Raw genomic sequence first — 21,432 nt, 5'->3', positions numbered from 1 at the left:
TTTCGAGACCACCTGATAAAACTAAAAATGAGAAGTTCCTTTTAACTTTACTAGATGTTACAATGTCACTGCAGTTACTTGAGAAGCATACTTATCCTTGTTACTATTGCTATTATAATGTATAGTGCAGATAAACATACATAAGTACATATATATTGTAAGGAAGTTTGAGTTTAATTACACAGTGTCCATTTCTATGGAGTTGTAACTCAGGAAAACAGTAACACTGTAAAACAATCAGTTTGGATTACCCAGATCTTTGACCATCTTTCTTTGCTTCTGTGGGTCTTTTGTGAACATTCAAAGGCTACCAATTAGCACAGAAATCACATTGAAATGAGTGACTTGTAGGCGACATAGGCCTGTAGGAAGATTGGCACGGTTAAAAGAAGGCTTTAATATTTGAATGTTTATTTGTGACTTCCTTGTTTTCCTTACTGTGGATAATCACGAGTTTATGAAATGAAGTAATTTACGAGAACCACGATAATTTCCCAGTCCAAATATAAAAATGCCACATTTTTCTTCTCTATATCTTGAAAACCAGTTTCATTAAGAGCAAGCACGATTCCTCCAGTGAATAATGCTTTGTTGGTAATAAGGTCTGAGGTCCTCTTTCCTATCTGCCTCATGGGAGAAAACCATGCAACAGCGTCTGGGGCAGTCTCTCCTAGTTTTCTAGGCATTCCTGGAGTAGCAGTTGGTTCAGAACACTGCTTCGTTTCAGAGCACACAGCTTGGACGTGTCTTCACCGATGACAGGGACATTTTCATTGTGCTCTTGAGCCGTCAGGTCGCTTTCACTGTCAGACAGTGTACACAGGAGAGTGTCGTTCTCATAGGTGGGGAAATAATACCTGCAAGCAACCACAGATACACCAAATAACCCAACGAGGAGGTTCCCAGGGATGGCTAGGATACACCAAATAACCCAATGAGGAGGTTCCCAGGGATGGCTAGGAGCCCAGGGCACACCGTGACAGCTCTGCCATGTCTCCTTCCCGACAACTCTGTCAGCTGCAAAGGCTGTGCTGGGAGACAGCCCTGTTGCTTACCCCAACCCTTCCTGTCTGACAGGAGCCCGATGGCCTCTGGCTTCGCTAGCGGGCCATTCAGCTCAGTATCTATCATGGTAAGAAACAGGCTCAAAGTGGCTATTTATTTTTCAAAGGTAAAATTTCACATTCCCAGCAAGAGCATAACGATAACTAGTTCCTTCATCTCTAATGTGTATAAGAAACCAAGAACAGTGCACAGTTCAACAGACGGTTGACTTCCGCCCTCATAAACAGGAGGCTTTCCTTATCTGGAAAACCAGAGTGATTTGGTTAGAGTTCTGTGGAGGCCTCATTGAATGTTCTGAGGATGGAGAAGTGTTTAGGCAGCTAGGATCCCATTCCCTCCACCGACGTTAACAAGAGCGGGATGAGAACAATCGTAGAAGGGCTAGGCTGGCAATGATACTAGGGAATTTGACAGCACTTATTTCAATAGGTTCGTATCAGAAGACAAATGATTCATGCTTTTACAGAGTCAATATGGAAAACGTACACCAGAAGCTCCATGATGCACCTGTCACGGACATAGTAATTTTTATCTAAATGATGTAATTCGATGAATGCACAAACACAGGCATACAACTACTTATGCCATTATTTATAATAGCAAAAGGTAAGGAATAACTTAACAAGTTAAGATATACTATTCAATGGGACATCTGACAGCCTTAAAAAAGACAGACAGACAAGCTTCAGATAGGAAGAGGTGCTTAGAATGTTTTGTTGATAAACTATAATTTAAAAGTATGTATCTACTTCTATTCTGAACTATAGTTATGCATGACTACCCAATTCAAATTCCAAAATAATGGCTTCATGTGTTTCTAAGTTATATAAACTTTATAAACTCATAACTTACAGTTGGTTTCCTATGTGTTTATATAAGTTTAAAGAAGGTAAATAAAATAAAGAAACCATAAGGAGGACAGGGTCACAGAGGTCCATGTCCAGTTCAGCCCGACTTACTCCAGTTGGTCCCAGGTCTTTCTGTCAGGAAGGAGTGAGGTGTGTTTAGCTTCTTCCATGTGAGCCCTTAAGTCTGCTTTGGATTTGAACTTCTCATGGCAACCGTAACACCTGCGCTGGTGAACTTGCCTCCGAATGAAATTGACCAGCTTTACTTGCTGATAGAAATTTAACCCTGAAAGTCATTAGACAGCCTTCAGCATTATTTTTGCACTAATTCATTTCCTTTAACAAGGTATTTTAAACTGATACATAAAAGTTTAAATATTCATGGCATATCATATGATGTCTGAAGATCTATATATTCTATAATATTTACCATTTTTATGTAGAAAACATTAAAACATTTTTGTTACACTTCCTTCAGGTGACACTTGTCCTAATTAACCAACCTGAGAAGCTGGGACAATTATAATACAATAATGGACACCAGTATAGGGCTTATCTGCTGTGCTCTAAGAGAACCACTTCCCATGTCTTAATACATTTAAACTCCATGTCATCGTCATCTCAATGTTAGTCATTTGGAAACCCTTCAAGATTTTGCAGGTGGGCAGTGGAGGAACCACAGACAGCAGGCAGGTGGTCCCACAGCCTTGACTACTGAACCAAGTGTGTGTGTGTAACATATACAGATGTCTATAATTGCAGCAACGCCAGGAGCTCAGCAAAGTCACCAGTGTGCTGGAAGGGGAGACAGAGCTTCTCAATACAGCGGACCCAGTAGGAAACCAGTAATGTATGTCTCAGCATCTCTAACCCTTCCATGGCAGTCACCCCGAGAGGAATAAATTGCTCACATCTGTAAGGACTAATATTCTGCCAAGCACTGCAGTGTGTATTTTTGTACACACAGTTCACTATTTTCTGCCCGGAGGTCTAGTGTCATATACACTGTAAGTGCTGAAGTCCGAACACTACTGTCGTCTGATTTTAAGCATTTGAGCTCTTTGCTGGGTGGTGGTGATGCACAACTTTAATCCCAGCACTCACGAGGCAGAGGCAGGCAGATCTCTGTGAGTGTAAAGCTAGCCTGATTTACCTGGCAGGTTCCAGGCCAGCCAGAGCTGCAAAGTGAATGAAGCTGTGTCTCAGAAAAACAAAACAAAACAACAACAACAAAAAAACAAATAAACATAATAAAAACTGGCAAGTCCCCATAAAGCCATGCTCTTTCTGCTAGCTTCTTGCAATGTATTAAAGCACTCATTTGTATAGGAGAGTGAAAGAAAGTTGTGACATCAAAAACAATAAATCTTTGAAGATTAGAATTCAAGATAATTTCTTTAGTGAGTTCTCCCAAGTGTCTGCACAGAGACAGATATTGTGACTGCAGCTCCCCTGTTACTGTGACAGGATACGGGTGCCATTTATAGGACAGTTCATTAAAGCCCAGCACCACAGAAAACAACTTCCCAACCAAACTTACCGAGCTCCGACTTTATTTTGAGGAGATCAAACTCATGTGTGTCCTAAAAAAAGGGAGGAATATATTTGTAAGCATATGCGTTCTTAAATCTCTCAGGCTGACGTTATAAACAGACAGCTGACTCACAGGGGCTTGAGTGCGTGAAGAAGAAGTGTCCACTATAGACAGATGTAGCTGGGTAGACAGGGAGAGAATGTCAGAACTCATCAGAAATACCCTGTTATTATTATTCCCAAGTTGTATGGTGCTGTCACATGTCACTATATATGCTTTTCTTCACCCCAGCATTCAGTCAGGCGTCACAGTAACATACAGGGAGTATCTAGGGGGTACTACTGAGGTAATAAATATCTATGGGGTATCCTGAGGTAATAAAGGTTCAGAATACAGGTGCCAAGCTGTAATAGAAACATCACAGCCAGAGGGGAAAGCAGACTGGGAAAGTGTCTGTTTCTTCTTTCTAACTCTGGGTTCCTGAAGTGGCTCTAAACCCAAATTATGTCCAGGTCCACTCTTGACCTTTGTGAGTAGCAAGTCTTCTGTCCCTTCTATCCTACTCAACAATACAGAAAGCCAGAAACGAAGCCACCATATTTGGGCATTGCAACGGTGGCAGCAGATCTCAGCTTCTGAGCTAGAATTACCAGGTAAGCAGCTGGAAGGTCCCACTGTTCATCCTGTACTGCCCTATCCTGGATGGATCTGCACTTGCAGGAATGGAATAATGATCGGAGGATGCATGCTTTAGTTTCCTGCCTGTCTCCACGCTGAGATGAACACATCTTGACTAAAGCAAAACAAAACCAAAACCCTTCAGGGAGGAAGGATGGAGCAGAGAGTTCCGGATTCTGCTGCTCAGTTCTCTTCCTCTGAGTTTGGGCAAGTCCATGGAGCTGTCCACACGGGGGTGGGTGTGGGTGGGGGACATCCTACCTAAATGAACCTAGTCAGGAGAAGCCCTCAAGGATGTCCAGAGGCTCCTTCTGGGTGCTTCTAGGTCTTGTCAAGTTGACAATCAACATAAACCACCACAGCGAGTAAATGATCACCAGTGTCACTGTCAGAATGAAACAAAATCAAGGAGATAAAAGCATCTCACCTTCATGTGCACATACAATTTATCTATTGTTTCTTCTTGCTTTTCACAAAATAGACAGACAGCACAGACAGGGTATTCTTGCCAGTCAGACCAGTCACTAGGTTAAAAACAGAAGACAGAAAACATGGTGAATCATTTTTTTCACTGGAGGGTGCACCACACAGTGAGTTGTGTTAGTGTCCCTTTCCTAGCAAATGCCATAATCTTTGAGTCTGACACTTCGGTAAAGACTGTCACATACCATTATGACTTTCAGGTGCACCACCTGAAATTCCAAACAGTATCATAAAAGAGATCCAGTAGGTGCTGCCCCACTTTCTCCATTTGTCACTCTTCTGAACAGTGATTTGAGAGAAAAAGCAGTTTAATTAAAAAGGACACCTATCTAGAGATGGGATGCTACTTCATTAGCCAAAAGAACTAACTGCACACACTGTGAACCGAAATGCTAGTGCTGGGGTGCAACATTTGGGTGCTGTATCTTTACAAAGGCCACACATGTATTTCAGGAGGAATCACTGATTATATTGAATGGGGCAAATGCTACCTCTCATAGTAGAATGGGGACTCGAAGGGCACATGGGGCTGGAGAGATCAAGTGCTTCATTCACAATCATGTGGACTAGAGGTGGGATCCCAGGACCCACATAACAAACGGGTTTCTCACACACACCTGTAACCCCATCTTTGAGGGTGGTATAGATAGGAATATTACCCAAGCCTGCTGGGTTTCAGTCTCATCTAGAAAACACAAGCCCCGGGTTCAGGGAGAGATCTGCCTGAGAAATAGAGAACCCTGAGCACATGTGCAGCTGTACCCACCCACAAACACAAGAGCACACACGCGCGTGCGCGCACACATACACACACACCAATCTCCAAAAATCACACAGGGTCCTTTTTACTACGCTCTCTAATCCCATGCATTTATTTTTCCAGCATTCCCAACTCCTTGTCATTCTCCAACCAGAAAAGCCGCCACCAGGGAAGAATTGTGAAGATAAGGAAATACCCATTTATATTCGAACAAGGGAGACTTTCCCATGGGACATTACAAATCTAACACTGCTATAACTTTGAGGATCCACTCAATTTTTGACTGGTTAAGATCATGACTTTTACAGATGACCCGAGTGTGGTTCCCAGCACCCACGGGCAGCTCACAGCCAGGGGGTGGAGCTATTTTGGGAGATGTGGGACCATTTAGATGTGGGGCCTTGCTGGCCAACTTAGGGCTGTGGAAGCAGGGAGAGGAGGCAGGTTTGGGCCCAAGGCTTCTGCTTCCCCATCTGAAGATGTGAATAATTATGGTGTGACCCCCATCAGCAGCGATGGAGCCCAGCTTCCACGGCTGCCCTGCCACAAAACCACCAGCCCAAGGAAACCATTCTCTTCTCATGCTGCATTTCATCAGGTACGTATAGATAGCTGCAGTGACGAGGAAAGTGAGGACGTGCCTTCTGGACTCCGCAGCGTACGCAAATGTACGCAAACCTCTGTAGCCAAAGTCCCATTTTATGGCCACATCGAGCTGTGGAAGTCTTTATTTACATGGCATCTGGCATCCTGATGGTTATCAGGTTTTATATCGCAAAGGAAGAAGCAACAAATGGATACAAAGAGACAATGGGAAATCTCCGTCACAGGATGTATGGAATGTGATGTCTCATCCAGTGCCCTCGCTTTCTAACTGTGACCTGAGAGAATCTGTCTAACCTGCCTGCAGCCCAGTTCACTACCAGACTCAAACTTACCGCTTCACAGGGACGGACAGTAAGATCAAATGGTAAACTGGCGAACACTGCATCAGTATGTATAATTACTCAAAGTACCCCATTTCCCTTTGATGATAGTTTTATGTATAGTAGAAAAGATCATGAAGAAATCTGAAAGCTTTAATCAGATTTCTGGCTTCACTATCATGGCATCTTCAGCAGGTTTCTATCCAAAATGCTGACAATATATAGCTGTGCTCTTAACATAATTACTGGGGCTGTATGTCTTGCTCTCTGTACAAAATGTAGAAAGCGAAAAACAAATCTAAAACCAAACCAAACTCTCTCAGAAGCATCTTTAGTGATTTTTATGTGAAAATTATTTTAATTTAAAAGCCTTGCCATTTTATGAAAGGATGCATGGCTCAAAGAGACTTTCTTTTCATTCTCTCTCTCTGGGATGATAATTATGGACCAAATTAGAGAATTTTGTGTTTGTTCTTCAACACTGTAATTAACCAGCAGCAGCAGAGAAACTCCTTACTCTTCTGGAAGGTCCAGCAACTCGCGATCATCTTCCGACTGCACCTCTTCCCATGATTTCCCGAGTTCCTTTGCGGGCAGAGCACAGGGTTGAGAGAGATTAAGGAGACCAGGTGAAAAGAAGTGAGACTATAGACACAGAACTTATGTACCAGCACCCCTAAGAGAAACTCCCTCAGGTGTTTTGAGGCAGCACAATTGAGGTATATTTAAAAGTTCACTGCCGTGATTGAGATGGATAAACCCTAAATTGCTAAAATCTAAAACAGTAAAAATATTTATTTCTGGAGAAACAGCAATAGCCTTTTAATCATGCCTGTCTACCCCCCTTAATTTTAACTCACTGGATTTCAACCCTGGATATATATTAGAATCACTTGAGGAGTTCTAATCAAAAACAAAAACTACCAGGAGTGCCTGGGAAAGACTCTGAGATGCCTCCTAGTAGTGTGTCCCAGCCTTTGACATTGTAAAGTGATGTTCTCATCTACAGAGTGCAATCATGAGAACCACAAAATCAGGTTGAAACCCCCACAGAAACACTAACCACCAATGCTGCCAGCACCCAATGCTGAGGAAATGACTCAGTGGATAACGTATGTACCGCACAAGTGTGGAAATCAGACTTTGGATCCCCAGGACCCACATAAACGCCAGGGAGGCATGATGGTCACTTGTAATTGTGGCACTTGGGAAGCCCAGGTAGGGGATCCCTGGGGCCAGCTGGCTAGCAAGACTAGCTACAGTTTGTGACTCCTGGGTTCAGGGAGAAATCATTTCAGTAAATAAAGTGGGGAGCAAAGGAGGAGGACCCTCAGCATCATTCAGGCCTCTGCACGTATGGGCACGAGCCCTCATGCACATTACACACATATAAACATCCTCCAAATCAAAAACAGCACCAGCAAACTGCCTGCCTGCCTGCTGCCTGTCCCCCCCCCCACATACATTTTAAGGAAGTTTAAGAATGATTTTTCTACTGGCTGCTTTCACAGCTGCCCTTGGCTGAGGTTGGAAACGCTTATATGGATCCTTTCCATTCTTGCTGTCTTGTAGCCTCTTCCTCAGGCAGCAGCCACAGTGATCTCCCTAAAAAACAGTTCTTTGTACACAGAAACCCGCTCTTAGCTGCCCATCACAACATAATCCAGAGGTCCGACCATGGCTTGTGCATGTCTGTGCCCTTGCCTGGCTCCTTCTGAAACCTTCCCACTGCCCCCTTTCTTCCTTAGGACGTTCTAGCCAGGCTGGGATTCCTGCTGGACCTCAGCACATCAGCTTCCACCAGCTGCTTTCACTCCTGAATGTTCTGCCTGGAATGCTGACCTTCTACACCTCTGCGTCAACACAACCACTCAGGCTTCCTCTCATTGGTCTGTCCAAATCAAGACCCTTCCAATACAAAAGGTGTCTCTGGGCATGGCACAACCATTGCATCCGGGGACTCACCGTAGCTATGGTCATCTGCACAGAGCTAGCACACTATTGAGCCTCTCCACGTTTCATAATGGATGCTGGAAGGGCCCATGAGGCCCCACCCTGACTGAGGGACTATTGGCAACTGCTGTTGGAGGAGGAGCTGTGATTTTCTTCAGTGGTGTAGTCACTGATAAACTGCCCTTGCTCCAGTAAATAATCTCCCACCCATGCTCAGGCAAGACATTCTAAACTCATTGGCCACACAGAAAAAGAAGACATGGAAATACGGGGTAGGGAGATTTGACAAGAAGAAGGATGGGTACACGGGGAAAGAGAGGAGGTGAGAAGAGAATGGAGTATGTGTGAAATGTTTAAATTCACTACATAAATGTATGGGACCCTAACTTTATATGTAACCCTCCATGTGCTGAAGGCATTGCAACCACTGCTGTGCAGATGGGTGTGTCTTTGTAGTTGCTATTCGTCCCCTCCCCTTGAATGTCTAAGGAGACATGGCCTTTGTGATTCTGCCCACAAACTTTTTAAGCTGTACCTGAAAAAGAATGAAAATGTGAGGTCAACTTAGGTATCATTTTAAAAGGACTCTGTGAGGTAAGTAAAGCACGTGCTGGGTAAGAATAGGTATTTGATTATCTGCTGAGTCCTTTTGCCCTTTACAGTTAGAGCGGAAGTGCCACTCTTGGGGCCTTTGTGTGGAATGTCGGTGTCAGCAAAACCCACAGAAGGCCGACTAGGATGGTTTATTCTGGCCCAGGCATCTCTATTTTCTCCTTCGAACTGTTTTTCCCTCTTTATGACCTGTCTTTTCTCAATCAAATCTGTATGCCAAAGCTGATGAGGGCTGTCACTGGACATCTTTTCAATGGGCTGACACAGGCTTGGTCAAGCCCAGCCGGGCTGGCTCTGCGTATAGGCATCCTTCTCATTCATTGTCTTTCTTTTAGAATCTGTAATCAAGGCTTTCTTAGTTATGGACACGTTTCCCCCCCAAAAAGAACTATGCATAGCATTATGCTTGAAAGGGAGCAGGAAAATGTATCACTCACCAGCTTAACAAGAGACTTTCGAGCTGTTATTACTTATCAGCCAAACGACGATGCACAAACCCAGACATGCTGGGATCTACCATACCGCCATTAGAGACAGTTAATTTGAACTCTCTAATGTCCTCTGTAGAGTCATCATAGACTGTCTGAACCTCATTATAGGACATCAAGAATGGTCTCAACACTGTTAACAGGATCGCTGCAAGAATTTTTGGTAATACATTAAAATTTTCATGCTATGCTTTGTCTCTCTGGACTAGGATTTATGGTTATACTTTTATTGCTACAAGGCATTCAAGAAGAGATCATCTGTGATGTGACCAAGTGAAATGAGTAAACGATGCTTATCAACAATGATTTGTTTGTTTGTTTGTTTATTTATTACTTATTTATTTTGTTTTTCGAGTCAGGGTTTCTTTGTGTAGCTTTGGAGCCTGTCCTGGAACTAGCTCTTGCAGACCAGGCTGGCCTTGAACTCTCAGAGATCCACCTGCCTCTGCCTTCCGAGTGCTGGGATTAAAGGTGTGTGCCACCACTGCCCAGCTCAACAATGTTTTGAGTCAAAGAAAATACTGTTTTTTTTCTACTGTCAGACTTTGCAACTCAAGCATCATTTTGCAACTTTTTGAGTATTCACTATAAACTGCAGTAATTTATCTTCATAATACAACTTTTAAAATTAACCAAACTTGAGAAAAAAGGAAAATCTATTTTTGTCAGTATATTAGGAAATGAGTGATTTGCACTTGACAGTGGCCTACACTTTCCTAAAGTATCCTGCTTAGGGACAGGAGCTAATGGGGGGAAACATGGAAAAAAACAAGGCACATAATTTTCTAATTAAGACATTGTGCTAATGAATCATGTCAGGAAAGCTAAGAACACAGGAAAAACAAAGTTTGGAAGGCATGTCTGTAAAGATGTTCAAAACACCCCCTCAAACCCCTGCATCAGATGGCCTGTGAGCAATGAGAGGATGGAGAAAAGTGGGAAAGATCTCCCTCAAACAGGACCGTCGATCTAGTTTGATCCCTTTGCCTGTGTCTGTCTGCCTGTCTGTCTGTCTTACACACACACACACACACACACACACACACACACACACACACACACACACACACGAGACAGAGGAACAGACCTATCTTTCAACGTGAAGGATTTAAAGGACTGTAACGAAACTCTTCAGGCCAGGAGTCTACTGTTCCATGTGGCTTCATATACTTTCAATAAAATAAAATAAAACAGTCCAAATGATAAAGCCACAACAGAATAGGTTCCTTTAGAAAACTTGAGGCCTGAGTGCCTTGGGACCATGTGGCTAGAGCCCAGTGATGTCAAGCAGTTTGTTGTCCCTGAGGCTGGTGTCTGACTGTGAAGCTAAGGGAGATCGTGTCTCTTAGCAGTTACTACTATTCACTGACCTCTAGTTGAGGGAGAAACAAAGCAAGATTGGAGGTACATGATCCAGACTGTGCAAAGGAGAGTCAATGTGTTTGCAAGTCTGTTACGTTAAAAAACTAATGTAAGTTACTAGGCATAGAAATTATCACACCCCTGAGGAACCACAACATTTGTCAATTTTCTCAGTTTGCAGGGGAGCTGAGAACAGCTTCTTTCTGTCCTTGTTTTTCCCCTTTGATGACACTGGAGAGCATCTTGCTAGGACATCAGGGATGCTCTGGAGATGCCAGGAGTGTTTGGAATGAGCAAGAAGCTTCATGGTAGATGACCATATTACTACCCACATTCCCCACAGAAGCTTCATGGTAGATGACCATATTACTATCCACATTCCCCACAGAAGAGGTCAAATGTTGATTTTGGACAAGATTCTCATTGAATGTGCTCACAGCAGTCTCCTACTCCAGCCTCTGAATTCTGAGAGTAGAGATCTAATTAGCCACTCTGCCTGCAAAATGCTTCCTCTGGCCTGTCTTCTGGTGTCTGGAAGGCACTTGAAAATCTATGGAGTGCATGAAATAGACAGAAGGGACACACAGCAGACTACTAATATAGCCCATGTCCTTGAGGAATATGACATGAACATCTCTCATTATTTTGCCTTTGTTTTTAAAAAATAAGGTTTTATCATTATTCATCACTTAGGCAAAATTTTAGAGAATTTATTCTTCATGTTAACAACTTGTTCTTCACATTAAATAGTGTTCATTAACATGTCTAAAATAAGACTATAATGATTCTGAGAAACTGCTGGCTCTAATTTTTCTCTAATGACATATTAATACTATTTGGAACAGTCTCTTATATGCATATCCTAAATATTATTATGCTTTTCCCTTGTAACAAGACTAAGCAGTCCTAGGATGTCAAGGCTGAGAAGTCTGGTGGGTACTTCTTAGTTCTGAGCAGTCACACATCCCAGGGACTTTATTGCTTTCTTCTGTCCCTTTCAAAGGGATTTGCATCATTTCAAACATTCTAATGCATCGGAATATATTTTAATTTTTCCTGATCATTTTCATATTCATTAACTATTTCCTTCAATACTTGGGCTAAAAATGCTCTGGTTGTAGGTGAGAATCACAAAGCAGAGACTAAAGCAAGCTTTATTTTCGAGTTTGTCTCAAGAGAACAAGCAAGGGTGAAGGTGAACAGGTCATCCCAACAGCAACACTTCTGAAGACTGAAGACTACTACGAAGGTACCAGCATTATCTCAACCACGTGAAGAAAGAAAGCAGATGCAATCGGTAACTGATTTACCCTGGTGATGCGAACCTGTGGAAATGAGTTAACCTCACTATGCCCTAAGGCCTGTGTCCTGGGGATGTGGTTAAACGATCTAGTATACAGACACATGTAACAGTTCCTGGCCCACAGAAAGATCTCTGTCAGTTGCTGTTATTTTAAAAGTGGGATATATGCCAATATTACCCTCAAGTTGTGATTTCATTTTCATTTCATATTTACTGAGACCATTGTATTCTCTTGAGCTACGAGTTGCTACAGCAAATCCGTGGTTAGGACAACCCATCATGTCCCCTGGGGACAGCTGGCACTCATAAACAATTTCAGCTTGACAGCCAGTCACACTATTTGATGCTCAGGGATTGAAGTATCACACTTCCCTAGAATGCCAATAGAATATGAGTGTGTGGGCCCTTTGAAGTCTCCCTCCAAGGTAACGACTCCAGCTATACAGTGTCTTGCTAATTCGCAGCTCTTATATCTTAGTGTAAAAGGGCTCCGGAAGGAAGAACATTAAATTGCTTTCATGGCTTGCTGTAGCAGCTGCATGCCCCAGCCAGTGCTGGAGTGCTCTCCCTGCTGGAGTGGGCTGGGCCCTGAAGCAGCTTCGCTCTAGGAAGTCAAGACTGAATGGTTTTAAGAGAAGAGTGAAGGACTCAGAGGGTGCCTTTGCCTTTGGCTGGTTGTCAAACATTTGTAGTAAAGCTCGGTGAGCTCCCAGTCAATCTTTAAGCACATGCTAAGCTTACTTCTTGAGGAGAATTTCAGTTTAACACTATATGGCTAAGTTAAAACACATAAAAAGTGCACGCAGAGCAGCGATTTCCAACACAAATCATGTTACTGCTTTCTGCTCAATGCACGAGGTGGTGGATGATATCCAATCAGTCTTCCCAAAGCAACGACTTGGATTTTAATGTACTTAAATTGAAAGGGAAAACAAAAACAAACCTTGCTTTAGAAAATATCAGAATCAAAACTCTAACCTTTCATCTTTCTGTAGAATTGCCTAATCCTTTTCTAGGTATGGGTAGTACATTTCATTATATACAATTAAAAAGTTGGAGGATTAAGGGCAAGCCTGGTAGCATCCTCCAGTCATTATGTTAGTTCAAAATCCCCTCACAGAGTTGTAAATAACCAGTGACTTTGTTTCTAACTGAAGACCTCTTCTGGTCCACAAAGAACTAATCTTCAGCCGGCAGCAAATAGGGTAGAGATTTTGGACTTTATTGCATTTAACATCCTTGGTATGGGCCATCAAAAAAAAAATCTCGCATAGTAAAGCAGAACAGTTTCTCTGAAAGTTCTCTTAAAAAGAAGCTAACATAGACAATGGCACAGGTGCACATTTTATTGCGAATAAGGGGAGGATCATTTAGTGGAGAGATGGGAGAAGAGTAAAGAAATTGCTTTTAAAGAGTTATCTTGTGTGGCACCTAGCACGTCCAATACTCAATAAATGCTCTTAAAAACAGAACACTGGCCTCAAACTGCCAGATACCACAAATGGGGCAAGGTTCCAGTTGCTATCACACTGCATTCAAGAGAGAGAGCACCTTTACTGTGGACACAGCTGTCAAACCTAAGACAAGCCATCAGATTTGCTTTGTAAACCACTGCTAACTCCTTGAGAATGCCCATCATTACCTTTCAACCTTTGTACGAGTCACTCATTATTCAGACTTTAGCTGGCCTGTATGTAGATTTTGTTTACAGCATTGTAACCAAATTTTACCCATGAAAAGCAAGACTTACCAAGTAATTGATGACATAGAATCGGTCATAGTCTCGGTTCTTTGGGTTGATCCTACGATGCTGTTTTTTCCTCATGTGATCTTTAAGTGTGTTTTTGTCTCTGAAGGTCTTCTCACAGTACAAACACTGTAAACTAAAAGAAACACAGACATTGCTAACCACATCTTGAAAAGTTGCTGCAAGAGCCCTATTTTTATTTAACATTTATTTTTTTGGGTGACACAATACAAATGAGGGTAACACGGTCCTTCCATGAATCCCTTCCCTTTATACACTTGGCTTTGTAGAAAACATGGTATAGTTTCCTTTGTAGCAGTCTAAACGTGGCTGTTGAAACTGTGGCAAGGATTGTTCTCTGTTTCCAGATTGTAACCAATTGCCTCCTGCCCCTGTAGTTATACTCTCCCTGCCACGATGGCTGTCATCCCCGCCCTTTCTTCCTTAAGATGTGAATTGCCAGGTATTCTGGTCATAGCAATGAGAAAAGAAATTAATTTTCATGATATAACTTAACATGGTATTTGGCATAAACCATGTATTTTAATACAAAAAGTTAAAAGCTCACTAGAAGGCAATATAATGTAGACAGTATGCCCAAATACCAAAAAAGTACATTCCCACAATGCAAGAAACATGTACTTTTCATTTCTTTAATTCTAAATTAAATTAATTTATTAGAATAATTTTTAAAAATTCAGAAGTGTCTAAGATTAAATTAGGTTTAGTCTGTTTCATGAAAGAGCACCTACCTGTCCAGTTTCTTCTGTAATGTGCACAGGAACTCAGTGCAGTTCACAATGTTGTCTGGCAGACCAATATTGAAAGCGTGCTCTCTGGCCATGTGGTTCAACAGAACAGATCTGTGAAGGAATACAAACAATCTCTATTATTTATAAATAATTTCAGAGCAAACCAGGCTAGGGATAGCATTTATTTAGTAACAACTAATCAGAGGATAAGCAAGCAGTAAATACTGGTGTAAACGCTGAGCCTTGTTCAAATGGATATGTTGAACAATATGTGAACACACCGTCCATTTTCTGACACTGCAAGGATTAGACGTGGTAGGAGCATCCTTAAACTAGTAAATACATGATGCTGCCTCTGCTTTTCCAACTCACTATGAGAATGGTGGCTAACTTTACTGGGATAAGGAATACTCGAGAGCTGGAAAGCATTTGGTGTGTGTGGTGGTGAGGGTGTTTTCACAGAAGACTGGCGTGCATTTGAGTGTAGAAGCAGGAAATCTGTGTTGTAATTTAAGAAAAGCAGTGCTCGAGAGAAAGATGCTGTGAGACAGGATTCAAGCAGAGGGGTTTTTTTTTTTTTTAATTAGGGAAAGGGATCATACAAAGGGGAAGGCGGCAGGGGAGGGTGGGGACCAGCCTCCTGAGACAGGAGCAGCAGGAGAGAGAGGAAGGAGGGAGAGAGAGAGAGAGGGAGAAGGAAAGAGGGACAGGGAGAGAGAGAGAGAGCAAAACAGAGAGAGGGAGAGAAAGAGAGAGAAGGATGGGAGGGCCTTTATAAAAGAGAACATAGTGAATATGTACAGGTGGTGCTCTTAGTGGCTGCAGCTGAGGGCGTATCCTGTCAGAACCCTAAAACAGGCCAGAGGCTGGGCAGTGGTGGTGCATGCTTTTAATCCAGCTCTCGGGAAGCAGAGTTAGGCGAATCTCTGCGAGTTTGAGGCCAGCCTGGTCTACAGAGTGAGTGCCAGGACAGGCTCCAAAGCTACATAGAAAAACCCTGTCTCGAGAAAAACAAAACAAAACCCAAGGCCAGGCTAGTACCTATGCCTGAACACTAACAGCCTGGTCGCAGTGGGCGGATGCTACTCACTTGGTCTCTGTCTCCGGGGGTAAGACACTATTAACTTCTCTCTCAGATCCTGGAACTTCAGCTTCCCTGGTCTTGGGACTCCAGCTTGCATCAGTGATCCCAGAGCTCTCAGGCCTTGGCCCTTGAAATGAGCTTTACTCTGAGTTCTTCTGATTCTGACCCTCGTGGATCTGCACGGAGCATTTCCACCTCTAATTTTCAGATGGTCCACGGTGTGTTGTGGAGTATTTGTTTACACTGTGTGAAGATGTGCACTGTGATTGGTTTGATAAAGAGCTAAATGCCCAATAGCTAGGCAGGAGAGGACAGGTGGGATTTCCAGGGAGAGAGGGAACTCTGGGAAGAAGAGAGGTGGGGATTATGCCATTAAGATGCCAGGGAGACACTGAAGAGGTTGGACATATGTACAGAGTAGAGGTAACTGAGCCACGTGGCAGAACATAATTCATAAAGACAGGCTGATTTAAGTTACAAGAGCAGTGGGACAAGCCTAAGTTAATGGCCAAGATGTCATAATCAACAAGAAGTCTCCGTGTTGATATTTAGGGGCTGGTAATCCAAAGTCCAACAAGAAAGCTTGCTACAACTGTGGGACTACTGAGCCTCTATAAATGTGTGAGGCAATTCCACTAATAAATGTTCTCATGCATTTCCTTAGCACACATGTTGGTTCTGTTCCTCTGGAAAATCTTCACTAATACAACAGAGAAGAAAGAGGTAACTGGCTAATACAAGATGGCCTTTTCTGTGCCATGAGATCTTGGACGTTGCCTAGTACAGTGTCACACAGAGACTGTGAACCCACAGCTAATAGACGTTACCTGCAAGGGTCATGATATCCCGTAAGCACAATCACCAGCTTAGCCTCTGCACAAACAGAAACTAGATTTCTAAATTTAAATTTATTTTTAACCTCTGTGCGAAAGTATAACGATGTACATGCTTATCGCTTACCATGCAGTACTTTGATATCTTTGTTCTTTAGCTTTTTGTGGTATACAGTACATTAGCACTTGGTATAGTCACACCATTGAGCAACAGCAGCACATCAGCTGTTTAACTATGACATAAACATGCTGATCAACTTTTCCTTTCCCACTACCCTTCCCAGGCACTGGTCGTCACCACTCTTTTGTCAACTTCTGCAACCTCAACGTTTCTTTGGATTCCACATATGAGTGAGATCATGAAATAATTGCTGTCTTGTGCATGGCTCATTTTACTTGGTTCATGCCTCCCGAGAGGTTTATAACTTTTTATAGAGTTAATAATATTCTATGGAATATATATGTATCACATGAAAATCTTAATTTTTATAACTTAAAGAACAAGAAGCATATGGGGTTGTATAATAATATGGGGCTCTATAATAAATAAAGGTGAGAGTTTTAGGGAATGCATCAATATGTATATCATTGTCAGACTGTGCCTAGTTTAAGTTTATTTTATGTACCTTACTTGATTCCTCTGAAGCATTTTCTGGATTTTTTTTCAAAATAAAGCAACCTTTCTCTCTATGAATGTTTGTTAATGTTTTTTTAATCATAATATAGAGGGGCACATTTATTAATCTGTGGTTAGTAAGCCATCTTGTCTAATTGTTTAATGATAACGTATAGCTTCAATTAAAAATACTTGTTGGGAAACTTACAGTGTCAGATCCTCAGCATTCTCCCAGGACACCTTACACACAGGCTGCAGGGCAGAGCCTATGCTGTGGAAGACTCCAGCTAGACAGAGACTGGGAACTTCCTATAGAAACGGGGTGTGTGGGTGGATGGCAGTGGAATGATGCACTGAGCCATGAAACTTCCTGTACTCCACATCCTCGCTAGGGCTGGGCTGACAACTTAGGATCCAAGGGAATGGGCCCAAAAACAGTTATACATGTCTAGGACTCCTGGGATAAGATGCAGATACCTACTATTCCTGTATGGAGTCAGGAATAGCAGCTGGCTCCAGGGCAGATGAGTTGGCAGCTTTTCCCTTACCCCAAGTTATGGATCCAAGGTCTCTGGTTGGTATGATCTATACAGAATGAACCATAGGAGCCCATTCCTCCCTCAACCTCTGCAGGTTAAATGCCTGGAGTTTAAGGTCTAAAATCAGCAGATGGGACCTACCTAAACCAATGGCTAGTTCAAGGAGTATGTGAGATAAGAGGTATTGCAAGATAGTCCCTGTGAACAGCGGCATCTGGAGTCTAGGAGAGTGGACTCAGGGGAGTTGGGGTAGCACTGTTCTTCTTCTTCTTCTTCTTCTTCTTTTTTTTTTTTTTTTTTTTTTTTTTTTGGTTTTTTGAGACAAGGTTTTCTCTATACTACTTTGGAGCCTGTCTAGGAACTCGATCTGTAGACCAGGCTGGCTTCGAGCTCACAGAGATCCACCTGCCTCTGCCTCCTGAGTGCTGGGATTAAAGGCAAGCACCACCAATGCCTGGTGAAGTTTTACTTAAAAATATTATTTCAAATACTTTTTCTTCTCAATTATTCCTCAGCAGACTTTAGAAACAAAGTTTTCTGTCGCCTTCTCCGGTCTTATCTTCTTCCCCGGTCTCATCTCACACACTGTCAGATCTTTCTTTACAGTTCTGTGGTCTGGACACATGGGATGAAGTTAGAACACCGCTGTTCGAGAGGCCCCATCGAATGATGGAGTGAGCTCCGTGCAGCGGCTCCTCCCTGACAGCACTAAGGACAGACAGCTTAGTTCTACGAGACTAGAAATCAATAATTCAAGAGTGCTTATTTAGGAAAGGCGACTGGACTGCGGCAGGAGCTGCGAGCTTAGTGGTGTCTTAACTGGCTCTCTCCATTTCCCTCGGCAGATCCTCTGTGACTTCACACTGAAGCCTCCCAGCCGCTAGAGGGGCATCATGGGAGTGGGTATCCCTGAAGAGTGCCACGACCAGCCCTGCCTAGCAGTGCTGCCCAAGCTCTCACCAGAGTTCTCAGCCGACTTAGAGAATAAAATATCTCCACCTGAGCATGTGTCCCAAAAATGCAACAACTCATTTTTTTTTTAAAACACTGCAGCTGCTTGAGAAAAGTATCATTTGTGGCAAGCACTATACTCGATAAAACACCTCAGACAATCTGGGAAGGGAGATATCCAGATGCCTTTTGAGAGTTATGATATAGCTGGGGGTTTTAGAAGACCACGTGCAAATGTAAGCCTGTATGAACACCCAGAAAAGAGCCGAGAAGACCACAGAATGGAGGCTAAGATGAGCTCTGATTCGATCAAGGCTTGAGGTTTGCTCCAATCCAACTAAAAAAGCCTTTAATAAAGGGCAGAGATGATGTATTGGCCCAAAGCATTTAAAAAAGTCAGAGAATGGCAAACCTGTTTCCACGGAATTCCTCACTGCAAAACATACACACGCCATGAAAGCTCGTATCATTTCGCTCTCGCTGTTGCTGATCCAGAATGTCTTTCTGTAAATTAGGAAAAGATTTATGAAGTTATCTTTAATGCTTTCAGTTAGTCACTGAGAAACGTCAGTCTGAATGAGAGTATCAGAGGACAAAGGTCCTGCATGAAAGTTGCAATACTTCAAATTTCTTTGTTCTTATCCTGACATTGAAACTCTAAGTCTAAATCAGTTTTCTCCAAGGGAGTCTTACTGGGAATTCAAACCTCACTCAAGGGCAGGTTGTGCCCAGCAGTCGGTGGTCAACACAAAACAAACGGGGTATTTTGAAAGCTTCTTAAAAAAAAATCTCACAATGCTTTGTATGGACTTAAAAAAATTTATAGATCTTTTGCTTATACAGTATGCTATATGATTTTGTTTTATGGGTTTTCTGTGTTGAGTAAATGTGTGTCTCTCAGCATCTGTATGTTTCATGTGCTTTTTCTTCGACGCCTGAATGTTTGTTTATTTTGCCTTATTTGGGCTGTTTTCCTTTATTATTATTTTTTTAGATGCTCGTTTGTATTCTAATGAGAGAGAAAAGGTTTGTGGATTTGGGTGAGAGTCAAAGTGGGGAGGATCTGGGAGGAGTTGGGGGGAGAGAAAATTGTAATCAGAATACATTGTATGAGAAAATCTGTTTTCAGTAAAAACAGAAGGAACTAGGTATGCACATAGCAGTAGACCACGCCGGTCAGACAGCAATGGATGAAAGCCAAGAGTCAACAAGGGAAGACCTTATTCTTCCTGAACCTTCCTTTGGTCCTTGTCATTTTTTCTTATCTTCACTTTCTCATCAGACCAGAATCTGCTAGGGTCATTGATTGATCATATCCTCAAAATCTCCATTCAGTTTGCAATCAGATTCTGATATTTTTCCCACCATCTCCAATGCCATTATCCTGAGCCCAGGTTTTATTAAATTATTATGGAATTACTATAAATAAATATCAGAGTTACCATGATTGCAATCCTTCTCTCAGAGACTCCCATCAAAGGGATAAAGTCATGTAGTAAACAGTGGTTTTATATATAGTTACTGTGTTGCGCTGCAACCGAAACAGTTTTAAAATGTTCTAGGTTCTGCACTCATCAGGGTGGCTCTACACATTGTCTTTCTTGGGGATGGGTTTGCTCCTTTGCTTTTCACTTTTACAAACCATCATCTCTTATCAAGATCCAGCGTGATTGTGATTTTTTTTTACTGCGATACAACAGGAGAGAGCACCTGGAAGGCCTGGGATGATCTGGGTGGGAAATCTGAATTTCACCTATGGTCAGTATTGTATTTATCTCCGTAAGACCTGCTGTAATGGAACAGATAAAAATGCCATGTCATGGTGGTGCATGCCTGTAATCTCAGCACTCAGGAGGCTCAGGCAGGAGGACCACAAGCTGGATGCCCATGGGGCTACCAGAAGAGATTCAGGTCAGCTTTGGCTATAGAGCCCAGATTCAATCGCACAAAACAAAACAAAATAACAGAAAACCAAAATAGTAAAAGCACACAGAAAATATTGCCTCACATTACTATTGACAAGGTTAAATCAAAGAATTTAGCTGGACATGATGGTGCTTGCCTTCAACCCCAGGACTCCTGAGACAGAGACGGGTGGATCTCTGTGAGCTCAAAGCCAGAATGGTCTACATAGCAAGTTCCAGGTTAGTCAGACATACATAGTGAGAGGCAATGTCAAAACAAATAAATGAACGAATGAAGAATCAGATAATGTGTTTAAGCTGTACACTCATCACTAAATGAAGATTTTTAAGGTTATTTCGATCATATCAGTTCTCATCATAATTCCCATCATCTCTGCTATGTGCTGCTTGTTTTATCTTCTGAAAGGACATGAAATCTTAGAAGTTTAAAAAGTCATGATGTTTTCTTACATTATATTTACATGCTGCATATACACACTACATTGCCTTATAACATGGGGCTCTAAACAGAACTTCATAGAAGCCATTTCGTTCTACAAAAACTTAAAGAATAGCACAAAATGAGCTGGAGTCAAGACTCAAGACCACAAACACACCAAGAAGCTATCTTGGAAGTTGAACTCTCCCTGCCATTTTGGTGTGTGAGCTTTCAGGGAGCTTAGACGTTAGTGGCTGAGCTCTCCCTCCACTCTTAAGAAGCCATCTTAAGGAAAATCAATTCAGTAAGCATCTGGCTTCTGCCATAATGGAATAATGGACACCAAACCAGCCCTTTCATAAGAAGCTACAATAAAACTAATTTCTCTATATAGTTTCACAATTTTCAGGCATTAGATAACAGCATAAAGCTGTGATCTTTGAGAGAAAAAAATTACTCATTAGTTATTTTCTTCTAGGGAATACTTTTCAAACAGGATAGGTGAACATCAACAGTAGCCACCTTACTAGAAAGAAAAAAAAAAAAACAGATTTC

At 42.2% G+C, this 21,432-nt stretch overlaps 1 protein-coding gene across 1 annotated transcript in view; it reads right to left on the bottom strand.

The window, feature by feature from the left end:
- Positions 1–153: 153 nt before the first annotated feature.
- Positions 154–21,432, bottom strand: part of Znf277 (zinc finger protein 277) — a 109,922-nt gene continuing 88,643 nt past the window's right edge. Inside the window, exons 5-12 of the mRNA XM_013117845.3 lie at positions 18,947–19,038; positions 14,512–14,622; positions 13,763–13,895; positions 6,812–6,879; positions 4,553–4,649; positions 3,454–3,496; positions 2,025–2,199; positions 154–857 (exon numbers count right to left, since the gene is read on the bottom strand). Of these exons, the coding sequence (XP_012973299.1) occupies positions 671–857; positions 2,025–2,199; positions 3,454–3,496; positions 4,553–4,649; positions 6,812–6,879; positions 13,763–13,895; positions 14,512–14,622; positions 18,947–19,038 (906 nt within the window). The 3' untranslated portion in view covers positions 154–670. The remainder of the gene's footprint in view (positions 858–2,024; positions 2,200–3,453; positions 3,497–4,552; positions 4,650–6,811; positions 6,880–13,762; positions 13,896–14,511; positions 14,623–18,946; positions 19,039–21,432) is intronic.

Source organism: Mesocricetus auratus, unplaced genomic scaffold, assembly GCF_017639785.1.
Source record: "Mesocricetus auratus isolate SY011 unplaced genomic scaffold, BCM_Maur_2.0 Super-Scaffold_15014, whole genome shotgun sequence".
NCBI lineage: Eukaryota > Metazoa > Chordata > Mammalia > Rodentia > Cricetidae > Mesocricetus > Mesocricetus auratus.
Note: the sequence above shows the minus strand (reverse complement) of the source record. Positions and strands in the feature narration are given on the sequence as shown.